The sequence below is a fragment of the Marmota monax genome, unplaced genomic scaffold, assembly GCF_021218885.2.
Source record: "Marmota monax isolate L192 unplaced genomic scaffold, Marmota_monax_Labrador192_F-V1.1 WCK01_AAM20220418_F8-fsc00062, whole genome shotgun sequence".
In the NCBI taxonomy this organism is placed as follows: Eukaryota; Metazoa; Chordata; class Mammalia; order Rodentia; family Sciuridae; genus Marmota; species Marmota monax.
Genome location: NW_026695221.1, coordinates 2189577 through 2204770, shown reverse-complemented (window position 1 = coordinate 2204770; position 15194 = coordinate 2189577). Strand labels below are relative to the sequence as shown.

At 43.0% G+C, this 15194-nt stretch overlaps 1 protein-coding gene across 1 annotated transcript in view; it reads right to left on the bottom strand.

The window, feature by feature from the left end:
- Opcml (opioid binding protein/cell adhesion molecule like) overlaps positions 1-14801 on the bottom strand; it is a 1182194-nt gene extending 1167393 nt beyond the window's left edge. The window contains exon 1 of the mRNA XM_058575284.1: positions 14418-14801. Coding sequence (XP_058431267.1) covers positions 14418-14478 — 61 coding nt within the window. The 5' untranslated portion in view covers positions 14479-14801. The remainder of the gene's footprint in view (positions 1-14417) is intronic.
- Positions 14802-15194: the final 393 nt, after the last annotated feature.

Sequence of the window (15194 nt, the reverse complement as noted above, 5' to 3'; positions counted from 1 at the left end):
ATGAGGGTGGGTGTAGATAGGTATGTGGATGGGGGCAGTGTATAAATGATGTGCATGTGTGTGTATGAGTAGGTGCTAGGTGTATGTATGTATGAGTAGATGGTGTATGGATGGGTGAATAGGTTCTTGTGTGTGAGTGGATGATGTATGTGTACGTGGGTGGTATGTGTATGTGTGTGGATGGGTGAACGCTGTTTGTGTGGGTGTGTACATGCATGTGTGTGGATGACTGGTGGATTCTGTAATATGGATCTGTGAGTGGGTGATGTGTATATAGATATGTGGGTGATGTATATATGGGTGTGTATATATTTGTGTGATGTGGATAGGTGCATGGGTGGGGTTTATATATGTGTATGTACTATGTGTATCTATGTATATGTGTGGTTGGGTGGTGGTGGTGTGTGTATATGAGTGTATTATAGCTGGTGTGTAGTTGTGTATGTGCATATTGTGTGTATGAGTGTGAGGTTGTGGAAATGTGGGTGGTTTGTGTGTGTGGCTATATGGGTGATATGTGTATGGGTATATATGTGTGGGTATGTGGTTGGTGGTGTGTATGTATATGTATACTGTGTGTATGGGTGTGTGTGAGTGTATTGGCTGGGTGGGAAAAGTGTATATATGTACTATGTATATAGGGAGGTGTGTGTGTCTGAGTGGTGGGGTGTGTGTATGTGTACTGTATGTATTTTTGTGTGTATGAACATATAAGTGGTGGTGGTGGTGGTGGTGTGTGTGTGTGTGTGTGTGTGTGTGTGTATGTATAGCCAGGTTGATGGTCTTCAAGGATGGAAGGTGGGCAGCTATTGAACACACCCAGGGAATCTGTGCTCAACCCTCAGGATTTTTATGTTATCTGAGTTGCTACAGCTTATGTTTTAATACCTTAAGCATCGGCCTGCTCACAGGGGTGTTTGCCCCTCTGGGTGATGGCTGATAAAACCCACATGCCACCTCAATACAGGAGAGACTATGCACTGTGTGGGAAACCCCTTAGGGCTCAGGTTTTCTCCTCCAAGATTCTGTCAGCTCTCCTTGCTGACTCATCTGCTGCCATCTTAGTCCCTGCAGCCGTCTTATTTGGTGACCTAGTGCTTCACCTTTATCTTTCTTTGGGGTAAACCATCCATAATCCAAAAATCCAAAGCCTGAAATTCTCCAAAATTCAAAACTTTCTGAGTGCTGATGTGATACTTCAAGTAGAAAATTCCAAACCTGACCTCATGTGACAGGCCTCAGTCAAAATGCAGGTGCACTAAAAATACTGTATAAAATTACCTTCAGACTATTGAGGACGGTATATAAGAAACATAAATGAATTCTATTTAGATTTGGGTTCTATCTCCATAAAATCTCATTATATGTATGCAAATGCCCCCCAATTTTTTTTTTAAATCTGAAATTTGAAACACTTTTGATCCCAAGTCCTTTGAAAAATGAATATTTAACCTGCTTTTTCCTTCTGGACATTCCTAGTTCTTCTTTCTCTTTAACTTTCTTTCTGATTCTAGCCTTTGTTTTCTGGTTTCACACTGACTCTGCCATCCACCACCAAATGTTCAGTGAAATACAAAAAGAGCCTTCAAGCAATCTCAAGAAAGTAATTAATATATTTCTTACATATTAATTTAATTGAGCAAAATAAAGTCCAACCACAGGTCTAAGTGAGAGATCTCCTGGTGGTGAAGCAAGTCATACAGCCGGCATCTGGGAACAATAACAGAAGGACAAGGTAAATTGAAGGGCTTTTTCTTTACTGAAAAATCTATCATGGCCCCTTTATTCCCAGATGTCAGCACCAAAAAGTAGCAGAAAAAAAAATAGTCACAAGAATTTAAAATAAAGAAGAATAGAGAACACGATGCTTTGGCAGGGAAGAAACTATAATGAATCTTCTCAGATTTCTCCAGCCTCCTCTATCCTCCTCAACCCTCACTCAGTGCTTCTGCTCTTGAACCACAGAATAAAATATGATTTTGTTACGCAAAGCTCTTTTGCCTTCCTGGGCACACAGACTCCATTGGTGTTTCAAGAAGACTAACAGAGTAGAAATGTCAGTGGTGTCTCTGCACTTCTAATCTACAGGCAGATGTGCCTGCTAGACAAAACTGACTTCAATCAGCCATACTCTGTGCTGTCATATGGGCTTCCAAAGTAGCATCCGCTGTTTCTATAAACTTGACCACACTGACACAACTTCTGCTGCCCCTGGATAAGAGCTAGGGCTGGGGACTTACAGGCTAGGGAGTAAGCCATCCAAAGCCAAAGACAGAGGGGCAACCTTACACCTCTGAGAGTCTGCCCATCCAAAGCTAGACCTAGTGACCTTTGTAGAAATTAAAATACAACACAGAACAAATTTACCAATTTCAAGGAGAGCTGCAGTAGTTTACTATCTGATCCTAGACAAAACCTGGTGTGTGAATAAGGTCCAGATACTCAGAAGACTTGGTCTCAAGGGCCCTTTACAGAACTGTACATCAGCTTACCATCTCTACTCTTTGCCAAGTCTTTTTCTGCTGCTACCAAGAAGTTGAGCTTTTTGAATTAGGGCAGGGTATAAGACAAGTAGGTGACCCCTTTGCCCTCCCAAGAACACCATTGAATCAATGGCTCTCATTCTGGACTCAACCCAGCATAAGCTGGAAGGATGTGGGGGGGCCCAAGAATCTATATGGCTTCCCTACAAGGAAGACTATAATTCCTAGGAATTTACCAGTCACCCATGTGGGGAGAAACTAACCAAGCCCTTATCTAACATGTGTTCAGAGAAGCCAAAGAGAACCCCATTTTTCCCCAAAGTATCCTTTCTATCAATGCACTACATCTTGAAATTCTATTTTTATTAATGACACCAATCACAGGAGACAGTTGTCATCATCCCAGACCTGACTTTAGGTTCCACACTGGAACTCTTCCTTAATGCATTCCAGACCCCTGTCATCACAACCCAAGTGGGAGAATCCACACTCTTTGCCAGGGACAAAGTAGCTCAGCTAGAAACACAGAAACCACTTTCTAGTGCTCTCCAAGCAAACCAAATACTGCTTCACACCTGGGGAAATGAATGCAGAAGTCTCCTCAAATATACCTCCTGAGTCAAAATGGAAGTTATAGGCACTTTAAGATGTGCTCCACTGCTAATTACAACCATAACCCACCATATATAGAAAGAAAGAAAGTAACAAAGAAAGAAAAGAAAAATACCAGGACAAATATAGCCTAAGAGATGCATGACCTGTCAACCTGGAACTACACAGCACTTCAGAGACAGTATGTATTTTTGTTCTTGTCTGGTGACCTTTGGACCACCCTGAGAAGTAGGTGAAATAATCTTTTTTCACCCTATTTTAAAGAGAGAATTAAGAGTCTTAGAGAAATAAACTGCTTGCCCCAAACCACTGGGTTTACAAGTACAGACTCAAAACCCAAGGCCATGTTGTGGCCTCACTATTGTCCATGCTTCCGAAAGGTAGTCACAGAAGGGGAGTGATTTGCTCTAAAAATAAATAATTTAGACTGGGTGTGGTGGCCCACACCTTTACTCCTAGCAATTAGGGAGTCTGAGGCAGGAGGATTACAAGTTGGAGGACAATCTGGAGGATAGTCAAGTGAAACTTTGTCACAAAAATAAAAAGAACTGGAGATGTAGCTCAGTCATAAAGTACACCTGAGATCAATCTGCAGTATAAATTAATTAATTAATGGAAGACAGGAAGAAAGAGTCATCTGGGTCATCAGAAGCAGCCCAATCTTCATGGATATCATAAGGCTAAGCTGGTGGCAGCTATTAGTGTTCCTATATTCCCAAGACTGTGGGGGACCCATCAGGAAAAGATGCAAAATCTTGATAGTAGTTTTCATCATCCCTTCTCTTCTGGGCTTCACCCAAAGAGGCATCTATCCCAGTGCCAAGTAAGACTGGGAACTCTTCTCTCCATGGGATAAAGCCAGGGGACTCCCAAGGAAACTCCAGCTTCTCTTGGATCCTGTAGACTGATGGGCTATTTCCATCTGCCATATCCTCTTCTTCCAACATTCTCCTGTCTTTGAAGAGTACAGGAAATTCCTTGTCACTGGGCTGTTCATAAGAATCAAGTTGGCTTGTTCAGAGAAGGCAAAGACTTCCTCAGGCCTATAGTTCTAGGAATGGGAATGTCTCTCCAGGTACTTGGCCTCACCACTGCTATGCTTCAGCACTCTTACCATCCAATCACATCCTTCCTTCTCATTCTGCATTTGTCTAAAATTATTTGCAGCAATCATTTTGATTGTGCCCATTTCTATGATGTCAATTGTGAAAGTAGTGGTAGTGGTGGTAGGAGTTGGGAGGTCAGAAGACTTATCTCTTTCTGCTCTCTCACTTGTCAGTATATGTCATAGTTGCTATACACATAAATGTAAAGCATATACTATTTGACCATGAATCATTAGAGTCTCAGTATGAATTTTCTCTTGGCTTAGGACAGAGCCAAGTTCAAATAGATATTTAAAAACAAATGTTTTAATGGCATAGTGATGATAAAAGCAGGTATCTATCACAGTGTGTAGACCAATAGTTTGACCTGATACATGTCAGGTTGACACATACCTCATATTTTATATTATACTACCCTGAGCATATTCTTCCTCCTAACAAGGAAAAATATATTTCTAGAAGTCTCCCATCTCAGTTACAAAAGTCATTCAAAGTATGAATATGCTGCTGAAAGGAACAAGGCTTCTGCCTTGCTTTTTGATTCCAGACAGTAAAGCTGGGGTTTTTACCCATTGAGTTACCCTGTGCACTAAACTGAGAGAGAATCAGAAAGATAAATTAGTGGCCAAGGTTTTAGGTTGATTTTCCAGCAGGTTGTCAGACTAAGAGGCAAAGTTCAGCTCAGCCCTTGGCTATCATGTTGAAATGACCCCATGCAGGCTTTGAGAAGACCTATATTAAAGAATGGGCTCAGCCAGGATGAGACCATGTGACTTTAGAGAAGATATTCAGGCACCCTTGGCCTCTATGCCTCATCTGTAAAAGGAAATGAATAGTCTAGACAATTTCCAAGGATGCTCTCAATTCCAAGGACTCCTAAATTAATTATGGTGATTCTAAAATGTTTGCAGGAAGCCATAGATTTCACCCTCTGCTTAGCAGGATCTTGATAATGGGCTTCAGGGGAACTTAACGTTTTAGTATCAATATGATAAGGTTTGTGAAATGGTAGCATTTTTGGTACCCACAAATGATTTGAGGGTTCAACCCAAAGCTTTTTACAGAATGAAGCAACTGAAGGCAGAATTCAGCAAATCATACAACTGGGCTCTTCATCAACTTTTTGATGGATAGAGAAGTTGAGTGATGCAATTTCAAGCTCCTACATTAGATCCTGAGAGGACTCCAGTTAAGGGACTGAGATTGTGAGGCTTTAGGAAAGGGTGGGAATTCCAAAAGCAATCTATTCCTTGTTCCAGGGCAAAATGACACTAAACTGAAAGAGGAGGCTTACATGCAGGAATTCCAGAATCTTCTCAACACTCCCCCAAAGACTGTCAGTGTTTACCATGGGACAACTTTTATTTTCAGTGTTAGTGAGTGAATAATGGGTATACTTTTTGATTTCAGCTTCTGCAGCTTCTGCAATACATCTTTGATTTCCTTTAAGGACTCCCAAGTTCATTAGTTTCCTTTATTCTAACTGCCACTTTCCAAGATCCAAGACACTACCATTTCCCATGTGAACCACTGCAGTGGCCTCTCATCTCACTCCTTTCTGGTTTGTTCACCTCTAATCCATTATGCAAACTGCAACCAGAATGAGATTCCAAAATGTTAACTATGATCCACATCTCCAGCACAGGAATCACCTCAATGGTATTCTATCATTTAAATAATAAAGGCCAAAATAATTAACATAACCTCAAAAATCTGTCTCCATCTTCTGACTCTTCCCAGCCTGCCAGCCTCATCATGTACCAAACTCTCTTCATCTGCATTCCAGCTGGATGGGAGAGTGTGCTCTTATATTTCCTGCTGTAGAACCCCTGCATGTCCTGATCACGCTTGCCTTCCTCCTTGCACCTGGATCATTTCTTTCTCATTTCTCATGTCTCCACTCAGTTGCCACTTGCACAAGGAAGTATTCCTGGCCTCTGAGGCAGGATCCAGCCCTCTTTGTAGGCAATCATAAAACCACACACCTCCCCATCTATTACCGTATTCCAATTGTAATTTCACAACCAAATAGGTGTTTGTATGATGCATGTCTGTCTCTCCCACTAGACTGCAAACTTCACAGCAGCAGAGACCATAAAAATTTTAGTTCAGGAATTGCATTTCCAGTGCCTAGTATAGCATTTGTCATATAGTAATCACTCAATAAATAACATGTGAAATAAATGAATGTACTTGGTACTATAGAGCATTCAGAGATGAATAAAGCAAGATCTCTGTTATTTGGAGTCCCACAATTATGACGAACAACTCTCAAGCATACTAGGCTTTGGCAAAGTACAAAAAATGATATAGTCCTTTTTGTATTTCCTCTGATTTGCTGAACCCCTATCTTTCCATATCGACATCAACCCATTCAAATATCAGTTGGCCTTGGGTGAGTCACATGTGCATTACTTGTATTTTCCCATCCCTAACCCAACATTTTATTTTTTAGGAACACTTCTTGTTGGCTCTGTGAGCATGACTCTAAATTTCAAATAATTGGGGGACACTTTAACAGACTCCCTGATTAAATGTGCTGAGAATTTGAGTTTGCATTAAACCAATAGCCCACATTAGGGCCCACATCTGTGTTTACAGAACAACTCTCACTCTCAGGCGTGTCTGTTGCAACATGTGATGTGAGATCCAAAACTATGCAGCTCCAGCTCTGAGCTGCTGTACATGTGTTTGGTTGGGAGTTCAGAGCTGGTGTTTATTGACAAGCATGAACTCTGGAATGAATAATCATTCTAAGCATTCACCACACATTTTCATCTCCCATTAGCAAAGGCCTTCCCCATGCCTCTGCAGATGGGTAATCTGCAGGGTGGCGGGCCCCAGGGCCCCAGACACTTTTGAGGATTCAGTGGGATGGAGCAGAAGCATAGAGCAGAATAAGCTGACACTTAGTAGTGTGACCTTGGCTGGTGACACATTCATTCATTCACTCATTCATTTAACAATACTTCATGAGGGCTTATTCTCTGCCAAACTCTCTTCATCTGCATTCCAGCTGGATGGGAGAGTGTGCTCTTAGGCACCAAGGATATATTGGAGAACAAAATGGATGCAGTTCCTGTCTTTATGCATGACGATAGAGGGAATAAAGAGATAAAAATAAAAAATAAAAAAGAACTACTTTGAAATATATATGAATTCACAGTATTAGGGGGGAAAAGCCTATTCTAAGGACTTGCATAATAAATAAGGAGGTCAATTCTACTTTAAAGCATCAAAAATGTTCTCTTGGGAAAGCAATATTTAAGACAACTTCTGAAGGATGGAAAGAATGTTTAGCCATAAAAATTAAGACAATCAGAATTTTTAAGCTCAAGTAATCTGACAGAAAAACATGACTTGCTAAAGAAGTGAGATTGTCAAAAAAAAAAAAAAAAACCACCACCAACAACAACAACAAAAAAAAAACAAAGCCATGAGTTGGAAGGGGTGAAGAGCTCAGGATGAAGCTAGATGGGAAGGAGATCTTGTGGATCTTGTTAAGTATTTTGACTTTTATTCTAAACTCAACTGGAAGTCTGTAGAAGAAGGTTTTAAGCAAAGCAAAGATTAGATTGGAATTGGTTGAGTCTCACAGTTTCTTGGTGAGAAACAAAGGAGACCAAAGATAAATTTTCCAGGTGGATCATAAAGCATTACACTGTTGCTATGCTTAGAAGAACCATTAGCAGACTCTCAAGTGTGGCAAAACAGCATTTGTAAATTCCCCAGGAATAAAGGTTTAAGAATGACCATTCAGAGACTCTATTCCTTCAAGTACCAAATATTCTGGTTTCCTCCAGGTTGGATTTTAGTGGCCAATCCAATTTGTCACTTATCATTTCCCACAAACATGCAAACAGCCTTTCTAATCAATGGCCTGTGTCCTGATGCATTGATTCATCTTAGCCTTTCTAGGGGTCTCTCAGCACAGCATTGCTGCTCATTAAAGGCAATGTGCCTGCATTATAATGATAATGCTCTTACCCAGCACTTACCCAGCACCTTGCTCAGGGGTGTCTCAGAGCATTTGGCAAACATTTAATTTAGTCTAGTGGCTGCAAGGCAGTCCCTAGCCTCTCAGCACCAAGGGGCATAGGTGGGTGAGGGATGTACTGGGAGATGAGTACAAGCTCTGTCTCTAGCACCCACTGGCTCTGGGGTGCACAGTAGAATGGGTGGACATGCAGGGAGTTCTTACATTGCTAAGAGGAAGCAATCACAAGTACAGCAGTGTCTAGCACAGGCTTCTGCCATATGTGCCAACAGGGAGAATACCAAGGTTGGAGGTAACAGTTGGGAGTTCGGGAAGGGCAGAGACAGAAGGCAAAAAGAAAAGGGCTTGCTTTCCATAATGATCTGAGGGCTGTGTGTGATTTTAAGAACAGCTAACCTCTGGCTTGCAAGTGTGTGCCTGAATTTATATCTGTGTCTATATATGTGTACATGCATGTGGGAAAGAGCATGGATCTATGATTATCAGAGGGATAATGAGGATAAGAGGAAGGAATGTATATTTATGCCCCCACAAGAAGGCAATGGTTAACTGCATTTGCCTTCAAGTTAATCTCTGGTTTCGTATTTTTCTCTTTCATTCTCAGAACTACTTGTATTCTTTAACTGAGCCTTGCAAATACCATTCTAACCCCAACCCTTACCCAACTGGAATGAATGGTGTATCAATCTAGTGACTGCAACTATATCTGGGCCCTTTTACTGTCTTCCTCATCGAGGCAAAGGCAACCAAGGCTTTAGAGATAAGGAACAAAGTCTAAATTTTGTTCTCCTACCCACAGAAGGGAGAAGTATCCTCAGGGCCAGGAGTAGGAGAGCAGAGCAGAGCTGCCCCAAGATGATTTCAGCCTGCCCAAACTCCATATCTGGAAGGTGCCAGTCAAGAACCAGAGGTGCTAACATCCACTGCTACTGACAGCCTGACTTGTCAGCAGCCAGGGGCCATCTGTGGGCTGACACTTGAGTTCACTGACAGGAAGAGAGGTTTGCTTCCATCTCTCTTCTTCCCAGCCTCAGGCAGCTGCAGGCGGATGGCAGCCATCCATCTGCAGACAGGGCTGCAGACTGATGGCCCCCCTAACCAGTAAGCCAGGTCAGGAAAGCCATAGCCCATAAGCTGCAGACAATCACAGGCACATGAAGCTGGGAAGAGGCTTCTAAAATCTCAACTGTCCAAGGCTGATGTACAAGTCCATATACTTAACACACCACCAAAAATACAGCAAAGCAATGTTTTAGGAGACCAAAGGTGCTATGTCTGCTGCCATAGTTTTCCCCGCAAAACAATCAAAATTCAAAAATCTCAAAGTCTGCATGTGCATTTCATTAGAAGTCAAAAAGAAGGAAAAGGGTAAATAATTTTTGTTTGATTTATGATTTTGAAGCAGAATATCTTAATTAATTCATTTTGTTTAGCCAGAACCTATTTAAAGTCTTAAAGAATAAACAGATGGGTAAGACTGAATTTTGCTAATTTTCACTACTATGATGAAGACATAAATGAGTCAGGATGATTCTACCTTTTCTTCCTCTTTCAACAATGAGGAATGTTCTGTTCTGAGCTTCTGCTTATGAGCATTCTTCTCTCTTGTCCTATTAGTAGGAGACCAACATGATTTTTTTTTAACGATAAAAATGCATGAGTGTTCACCTTTTTACTATCTAACCTAGGTTTTTGGCTATGGTTGGAAATGCGAAGTGCAAATAATTGGATCCCCACTCTATAGACAGGCAAACTGAGGGTCAGAGAATGTCTTGATCCAACCAAATGAATCTCAAAGTGCTGCTAATCAGAGTCTCACTTCTTGGCTTTCAGCCTACTCAGAGGCTTGGGTGGAGGCCTTGCTCATGGGAAATCCTGACAGATCTCTGTCCCATGTGGGGGACCCAGGCCCAAGGCTGCTAGACAACAAGCACATTAAGGTGGTGCCTGCTTAAGGAACCTCCTTCTGTAATGTTCTAGGCTACAGGAATGTGGCAGAGAATGAGAGAAAGCACAAAGGCAGACAGGACTGAAGTAACACAGGAGAATCTTAAGACAGTCAGCATCTCGGATTAATCTCAGGTTGAGTAATGCTGCCCAGCTTCAGGCTACTGAAAAAGCCCTTGACACCTGTCTCTGTCTCCATGTCTGCTGTTGCCACTGGGCCAGTGCTGAATGCCAACAGGATGTGGTCCTGACCTTATTAACATGTCAATCATTATAAGGGATGAGGGCCACAGGACAGCTTGGGGAGATGGACATGAATCTATGATTGGCAAAAGGATGCTGAAGTCTTATTCAAAATCAGATGCCTGGTCCTTGTTCCTATCACTTTGTCAGTAAATCTAGGGCTTAGATTCTCCCGTTTGAACCCTCATGTAGAGCATTTTTATAGGTTTCTCTACATAGGGTGCAAGAAGTGGGAAAGGAATTCCTGAAAACTTGGTTATAAAGCCCTCCCTCCAGATCTCACCCACTAAAGCCCTAGATCCAGGGCTCTTTCCAAAAGAAGGAAGATGTAGGAAAGTGTATACTGGGGAAGGAAGAATCCTAAACCTAAGGGGATTTTTAATCCAATCTCAGGACTTTCTGACACGATATAAGCCTGTTTAAGATCCAGTATTTAAGATTCAGGGAGACCAGGCTGGGAATCTGGGCTCACAGATCTGTGTATGAGGAGCCTGTTCAATTCAGACAGGGCAGCTGGGGAACTCTTCACATCAACTTCCCTGCTCTGAGCACAGGACACAAGCTCAGACCCAAGCAGGATGGGCTGAGAAGAAGGGAACATGAGGCAAAGATCTTAACTGGAGAAAAGCAGCCTTCAGAGTTATAAGTCTAATCCTTCCATCAGCCAGCTCATCCCCTGACCAGTCTTTGTCCCCTGTTGTGTTTCCAGAGCTGAGCCTTGGCTGCTTAACATAGCAACACAAATTTCACCCTTCCCCATTCATCCTACCCCATGATCATGGTGCCATTTTTCAGAACTAAAGGGAGAAAAATGAAAACAGAAAAAAAAAAAAAAAAAAACAGGGAGAAGAGAAAATGGATCCCAACTCAAATGCTTCAAGCCATGAACACAGGTTTTAAACTACAGACAAAGTAGTATAGAAGGCATTAAAGGAAGGGATGTTTGTTATTTATAAATGCTTTGTGCCTAAGATAGAGGAACTTTGCATTTTAATCAGACCCCCTCCCTCCAAGTGATTCTGATGCAAATGTCCAGTAGCATTCACTTTGTGCTTCCCCATCCTCCCCCTTTCCACAAAGCTCTTAAACTAAAGTTCACAAAGGGTCCCAAGATAGGCCCTTATTTCTCTTCCTACCTGGGATAAGCTCACCCCCACCCTGGGTGCCTAGAGACTGTGTCCCAAGCATTACAATTAAAGTGTCAACCATGACCCTGTGCCCTGTCTTAGATGTGGGCTCAACACAGTGTCCACTTACAACTGTCTTCCCATCCTAGAGATTCTGCCTAGAAAAGTAATTCGAGTCCATCATTCTCTCCCTGGAAGGTATCTGGTGACAACAGCATTAACCTTAAAATTATTCTGGGATAGAAACATGTTTGACCAAGAAATAAAAGACTGCAGAATGAATGGTGTAGAAGTCCAAATGGGTCAGGGCTTCATTATTACAGTACCCTCTGTCTTTAGATGCAAGGAAAGTAAATGGCTAACAGGCTGCTATTAACCTCATGGGGAAACAAAGGAGGGGGATGGACCTGAAGACATACTTAATGAAGTAAAAGTAACAAAGGAGAAGTCACAAGGAAACCCTGGCAGAGCCTCAGAAATTTGGCTGCAGCTAGGTTCCGTTCCACAGGATTCCTTCCGTGTATGTCATTTTCCTTCACTCCACTTACACCTTCTGACGCCAACTTTTCCTCCTTGCACTATCTCACTATTTAGGTTCCTAGCACAATTGGCATAAAGGGCAGCATTCAGAGGAGGTAGCTGACCAAGAGCAAAGTAGGACCCCAGACTGACGTCTGTGAGAGACTGGGAGACTGCTTGCTTATCATCCTCAACCCCATGCTCAGGGACTCAGGAGGCGGAGGTTCATTCCCCTTTCAGCAGCTGCTTTGGGTATGAATGCTTCTCCTGCAGGCAAGCTCTGCCTGCTCCGACCAATGCAGAGGAGCTGTGTTTTAGGGTGTCAGGGGGCCCCTAGAGGAGGTTTCACCCTCGTTCCTGACTCCTTCAGAGTGCACTGCAATGCAGCCTCAGACGACAGGGTCTCATTCCCCTTCCCTATTGGAAGTGTAATGTTCTGGGTTTTGCCATGAGGGGCGCATATACACTGCTAGGATTCCCCTGGGGCCGAGGTCTTGATCTTTGCTCCAGCACAGAGGGAGGAGGGGAATCAACCAGGAGCAAGGAGGACCCCAGGAACTGTCATACAGGAAAGTTAGTCTACTCATAGTGGTCCCAGAGCACCTACCTGGCTCCCTCTACCAGGCTCCTGCAGGTACTGAGTGCTGATGGGCTTGCCTTCCCCATCAGCCCAGTCCCCTGCAGGTCCTGGCTCTAAACCCCTACCACAGTTCTGGAATTGGGAAGAAGAAAAACACCACTCCCAACTGGAAACTTATCACCTTAAAGCAAATATCCAGAAATAGGGTTATTTAGAGCCCACTTCTGTTTGTAAAAGTACAATCCAAAATTTTAAAAATTTAGTTGGGAAAATATTTTAAAATTTCAAAAAAATTTAAAACTTTTTAAATGACAAAACTGGGTTTCTTTATTAAATTTGGTTCACTTTTCTTTCTCCCGAATAAACTTCCATTATTTCCTAATCTCACTTTTTGTGGCTTAGAAATACTTAGGGAATTATGTTTTTAAAAACAAATAAAAAAAAACCTTTCCAAGGGGTTCTGAATATAATAATGTAAAATGTCTATTACTTATGGAATCAGATGCAAGATTTCAGAATCTTAGCATTCATATCTATGTATATATGTATGGGAATTTAGGTCTAAGCTAATGCTTTACCCAATATATCTATCTTGATTTGCAGGGAAAGAAAAGGGAAGAAAGAAAGAAATCCTGCCTGGGCTGGGGTTTAGTATGGAAACTCCACCAACCCTTTGATGCTGCCTAAAATCGTGGCAAGCATAACCTAGCCCCTTCAGCATTGTTTGAAAGACGCCTGCGGGCATTCAGTTGTCTGCCTGCAAAGGACTCTTTTGCAATTACCAAATCTATTAAGACATGTTGGATTTTGCAAGGCTTCTACCAAGCTTATTTTGATAGGGTTGCAGTGTTACCTGTATCACCGCAGATTTGTTTTCCCTAAACAAGTAACTGCTGTGTGAGGTAGCATCGCATTTAAATCATTAGATAAGGTAGAGAAGATGCTGAGGGGTATCAGGTGAATCCAGATTCCCAGACCAATCTTCCCTCAGTTTGCACATTGCAAATTCTATCAAGGGAAATTCACATTTCTGATATGAAGAGTAGGAAGGAGAAACTGAGAGGATTCTGAATTTTAAAGGCATGATCTGCCCATTTGGTGGAAGGATAAAGAAAGGATGACAGGAGGGTGAAAGACTGCTCAGACAAGAAATGCAATTTAGCAAATTCATGAGTGAAGGAGAAAGGATGGGGAGAGGAAAGAGCTGAAGTCAGAGTACAAGGGAGAAGGTTTCAGAGGGAGGGGGAGTAGGAAAGAGGGGAGATCATAAGGAAGAGAGAGAAAAGAGACAGAGAGAAAACATACAGAAAGAAGGAGATGCAGAGATCTACACGGATTCAGAAACAGAGAGGGAATGAATAGGTTAGAGAGAGAGATAAGAGTACCCCGTCCCTCCTTGCAGGTCCCAACAAAGGTACAAGAAGGATTTGTGCCTAGGAGTTTAAACCCCTCTCCTCTTACCCCCAGGCACACACTGGTTAATGCCAGTGGGTACCTTTCACAGAAACAGCAGTACCTCACAGCACAGTGCGGATCTCGAACCCAGCTCACCAATTCCCCGGAATAGAGAGCAAATCCCGTGCTGCGAGCATCTGCGTGCGTGTGAGCCATTGAGTGAGCGAATGTGTATGTGTGTGTGTTTGTGTGTGCGTGTGTGTGCACAGCAAGCCTACCTAGTTTGCTCACATGCCTCTCACACTCCCTCTCTTCCTCCCTTCCTCCTTGCCTCTCCCTCTTCCTCCTTCCTCTTCTGCCCTTGCATTGCACAATCACCCAGAAAGAGAAAACACCCTTCTCGGGTACCTGGGATGAAGAGCAGGGCAGTTGTGGCAGAGAAGACGATCCAGTAGGCGGGATGGTACATCTCGACGCTGTGGTGCTCTGGGCTGTCGGGCTTGCTCCTGCTTCTGCTGCTGCTACCGCTGCTGCCTTCCTCTGTGCTGAATTCTGAGCAGGTTTAAATCCAATGTTTGCAAAGGGAGGGAGAGAGCAGAAGAGAGAGAGCGCGCGAGAGATGGGAGCAGGCAGGCAGCGTCTCTGGTATTTTTTTTTTTTTTCTTGCACATACACACAACTGGTAAGAATCATCAGCACCAATCTGCACAGGGCTCAAAGCAGACCTCCTCCAAGGCACGCATTGGCTCCACTCTCCTGAGCGACACTAGGAGACTTTCCTCTTTGGAAGGCTGGACTCCAAAGGGAGTTGAAGCCTGCCCCCTGCTCACACCCTCCCCAGGACCACAGCAGTGCGCACTGGCATCCTGTGAGTATGCCCATGTGGGGCTTGCGTGGGCACACACTCACTCCTTGGTGGGCAGTGGGAGGGGTTTGGCGCTGTCTGTTTGGACTCCAGCAGGGCTCAGGACATAACCAAGAAAGAAAGGTAATGGCCACTACAATTCCTTATCATTATTCCTTCTTCCTGGTGTCCAGGCAGGATGCTGCAAGATCTGCAACCCACGGGAAGTACTCAGGCATTTAAGTCTGCACCCCAGTCCCCAATCTGCCATTAAGAGAACTTGGAAGAAATCTAGTTTTCCCAGCAGGAAAATGGGCATGGCAAGTTTTTTTTTTCTTTCT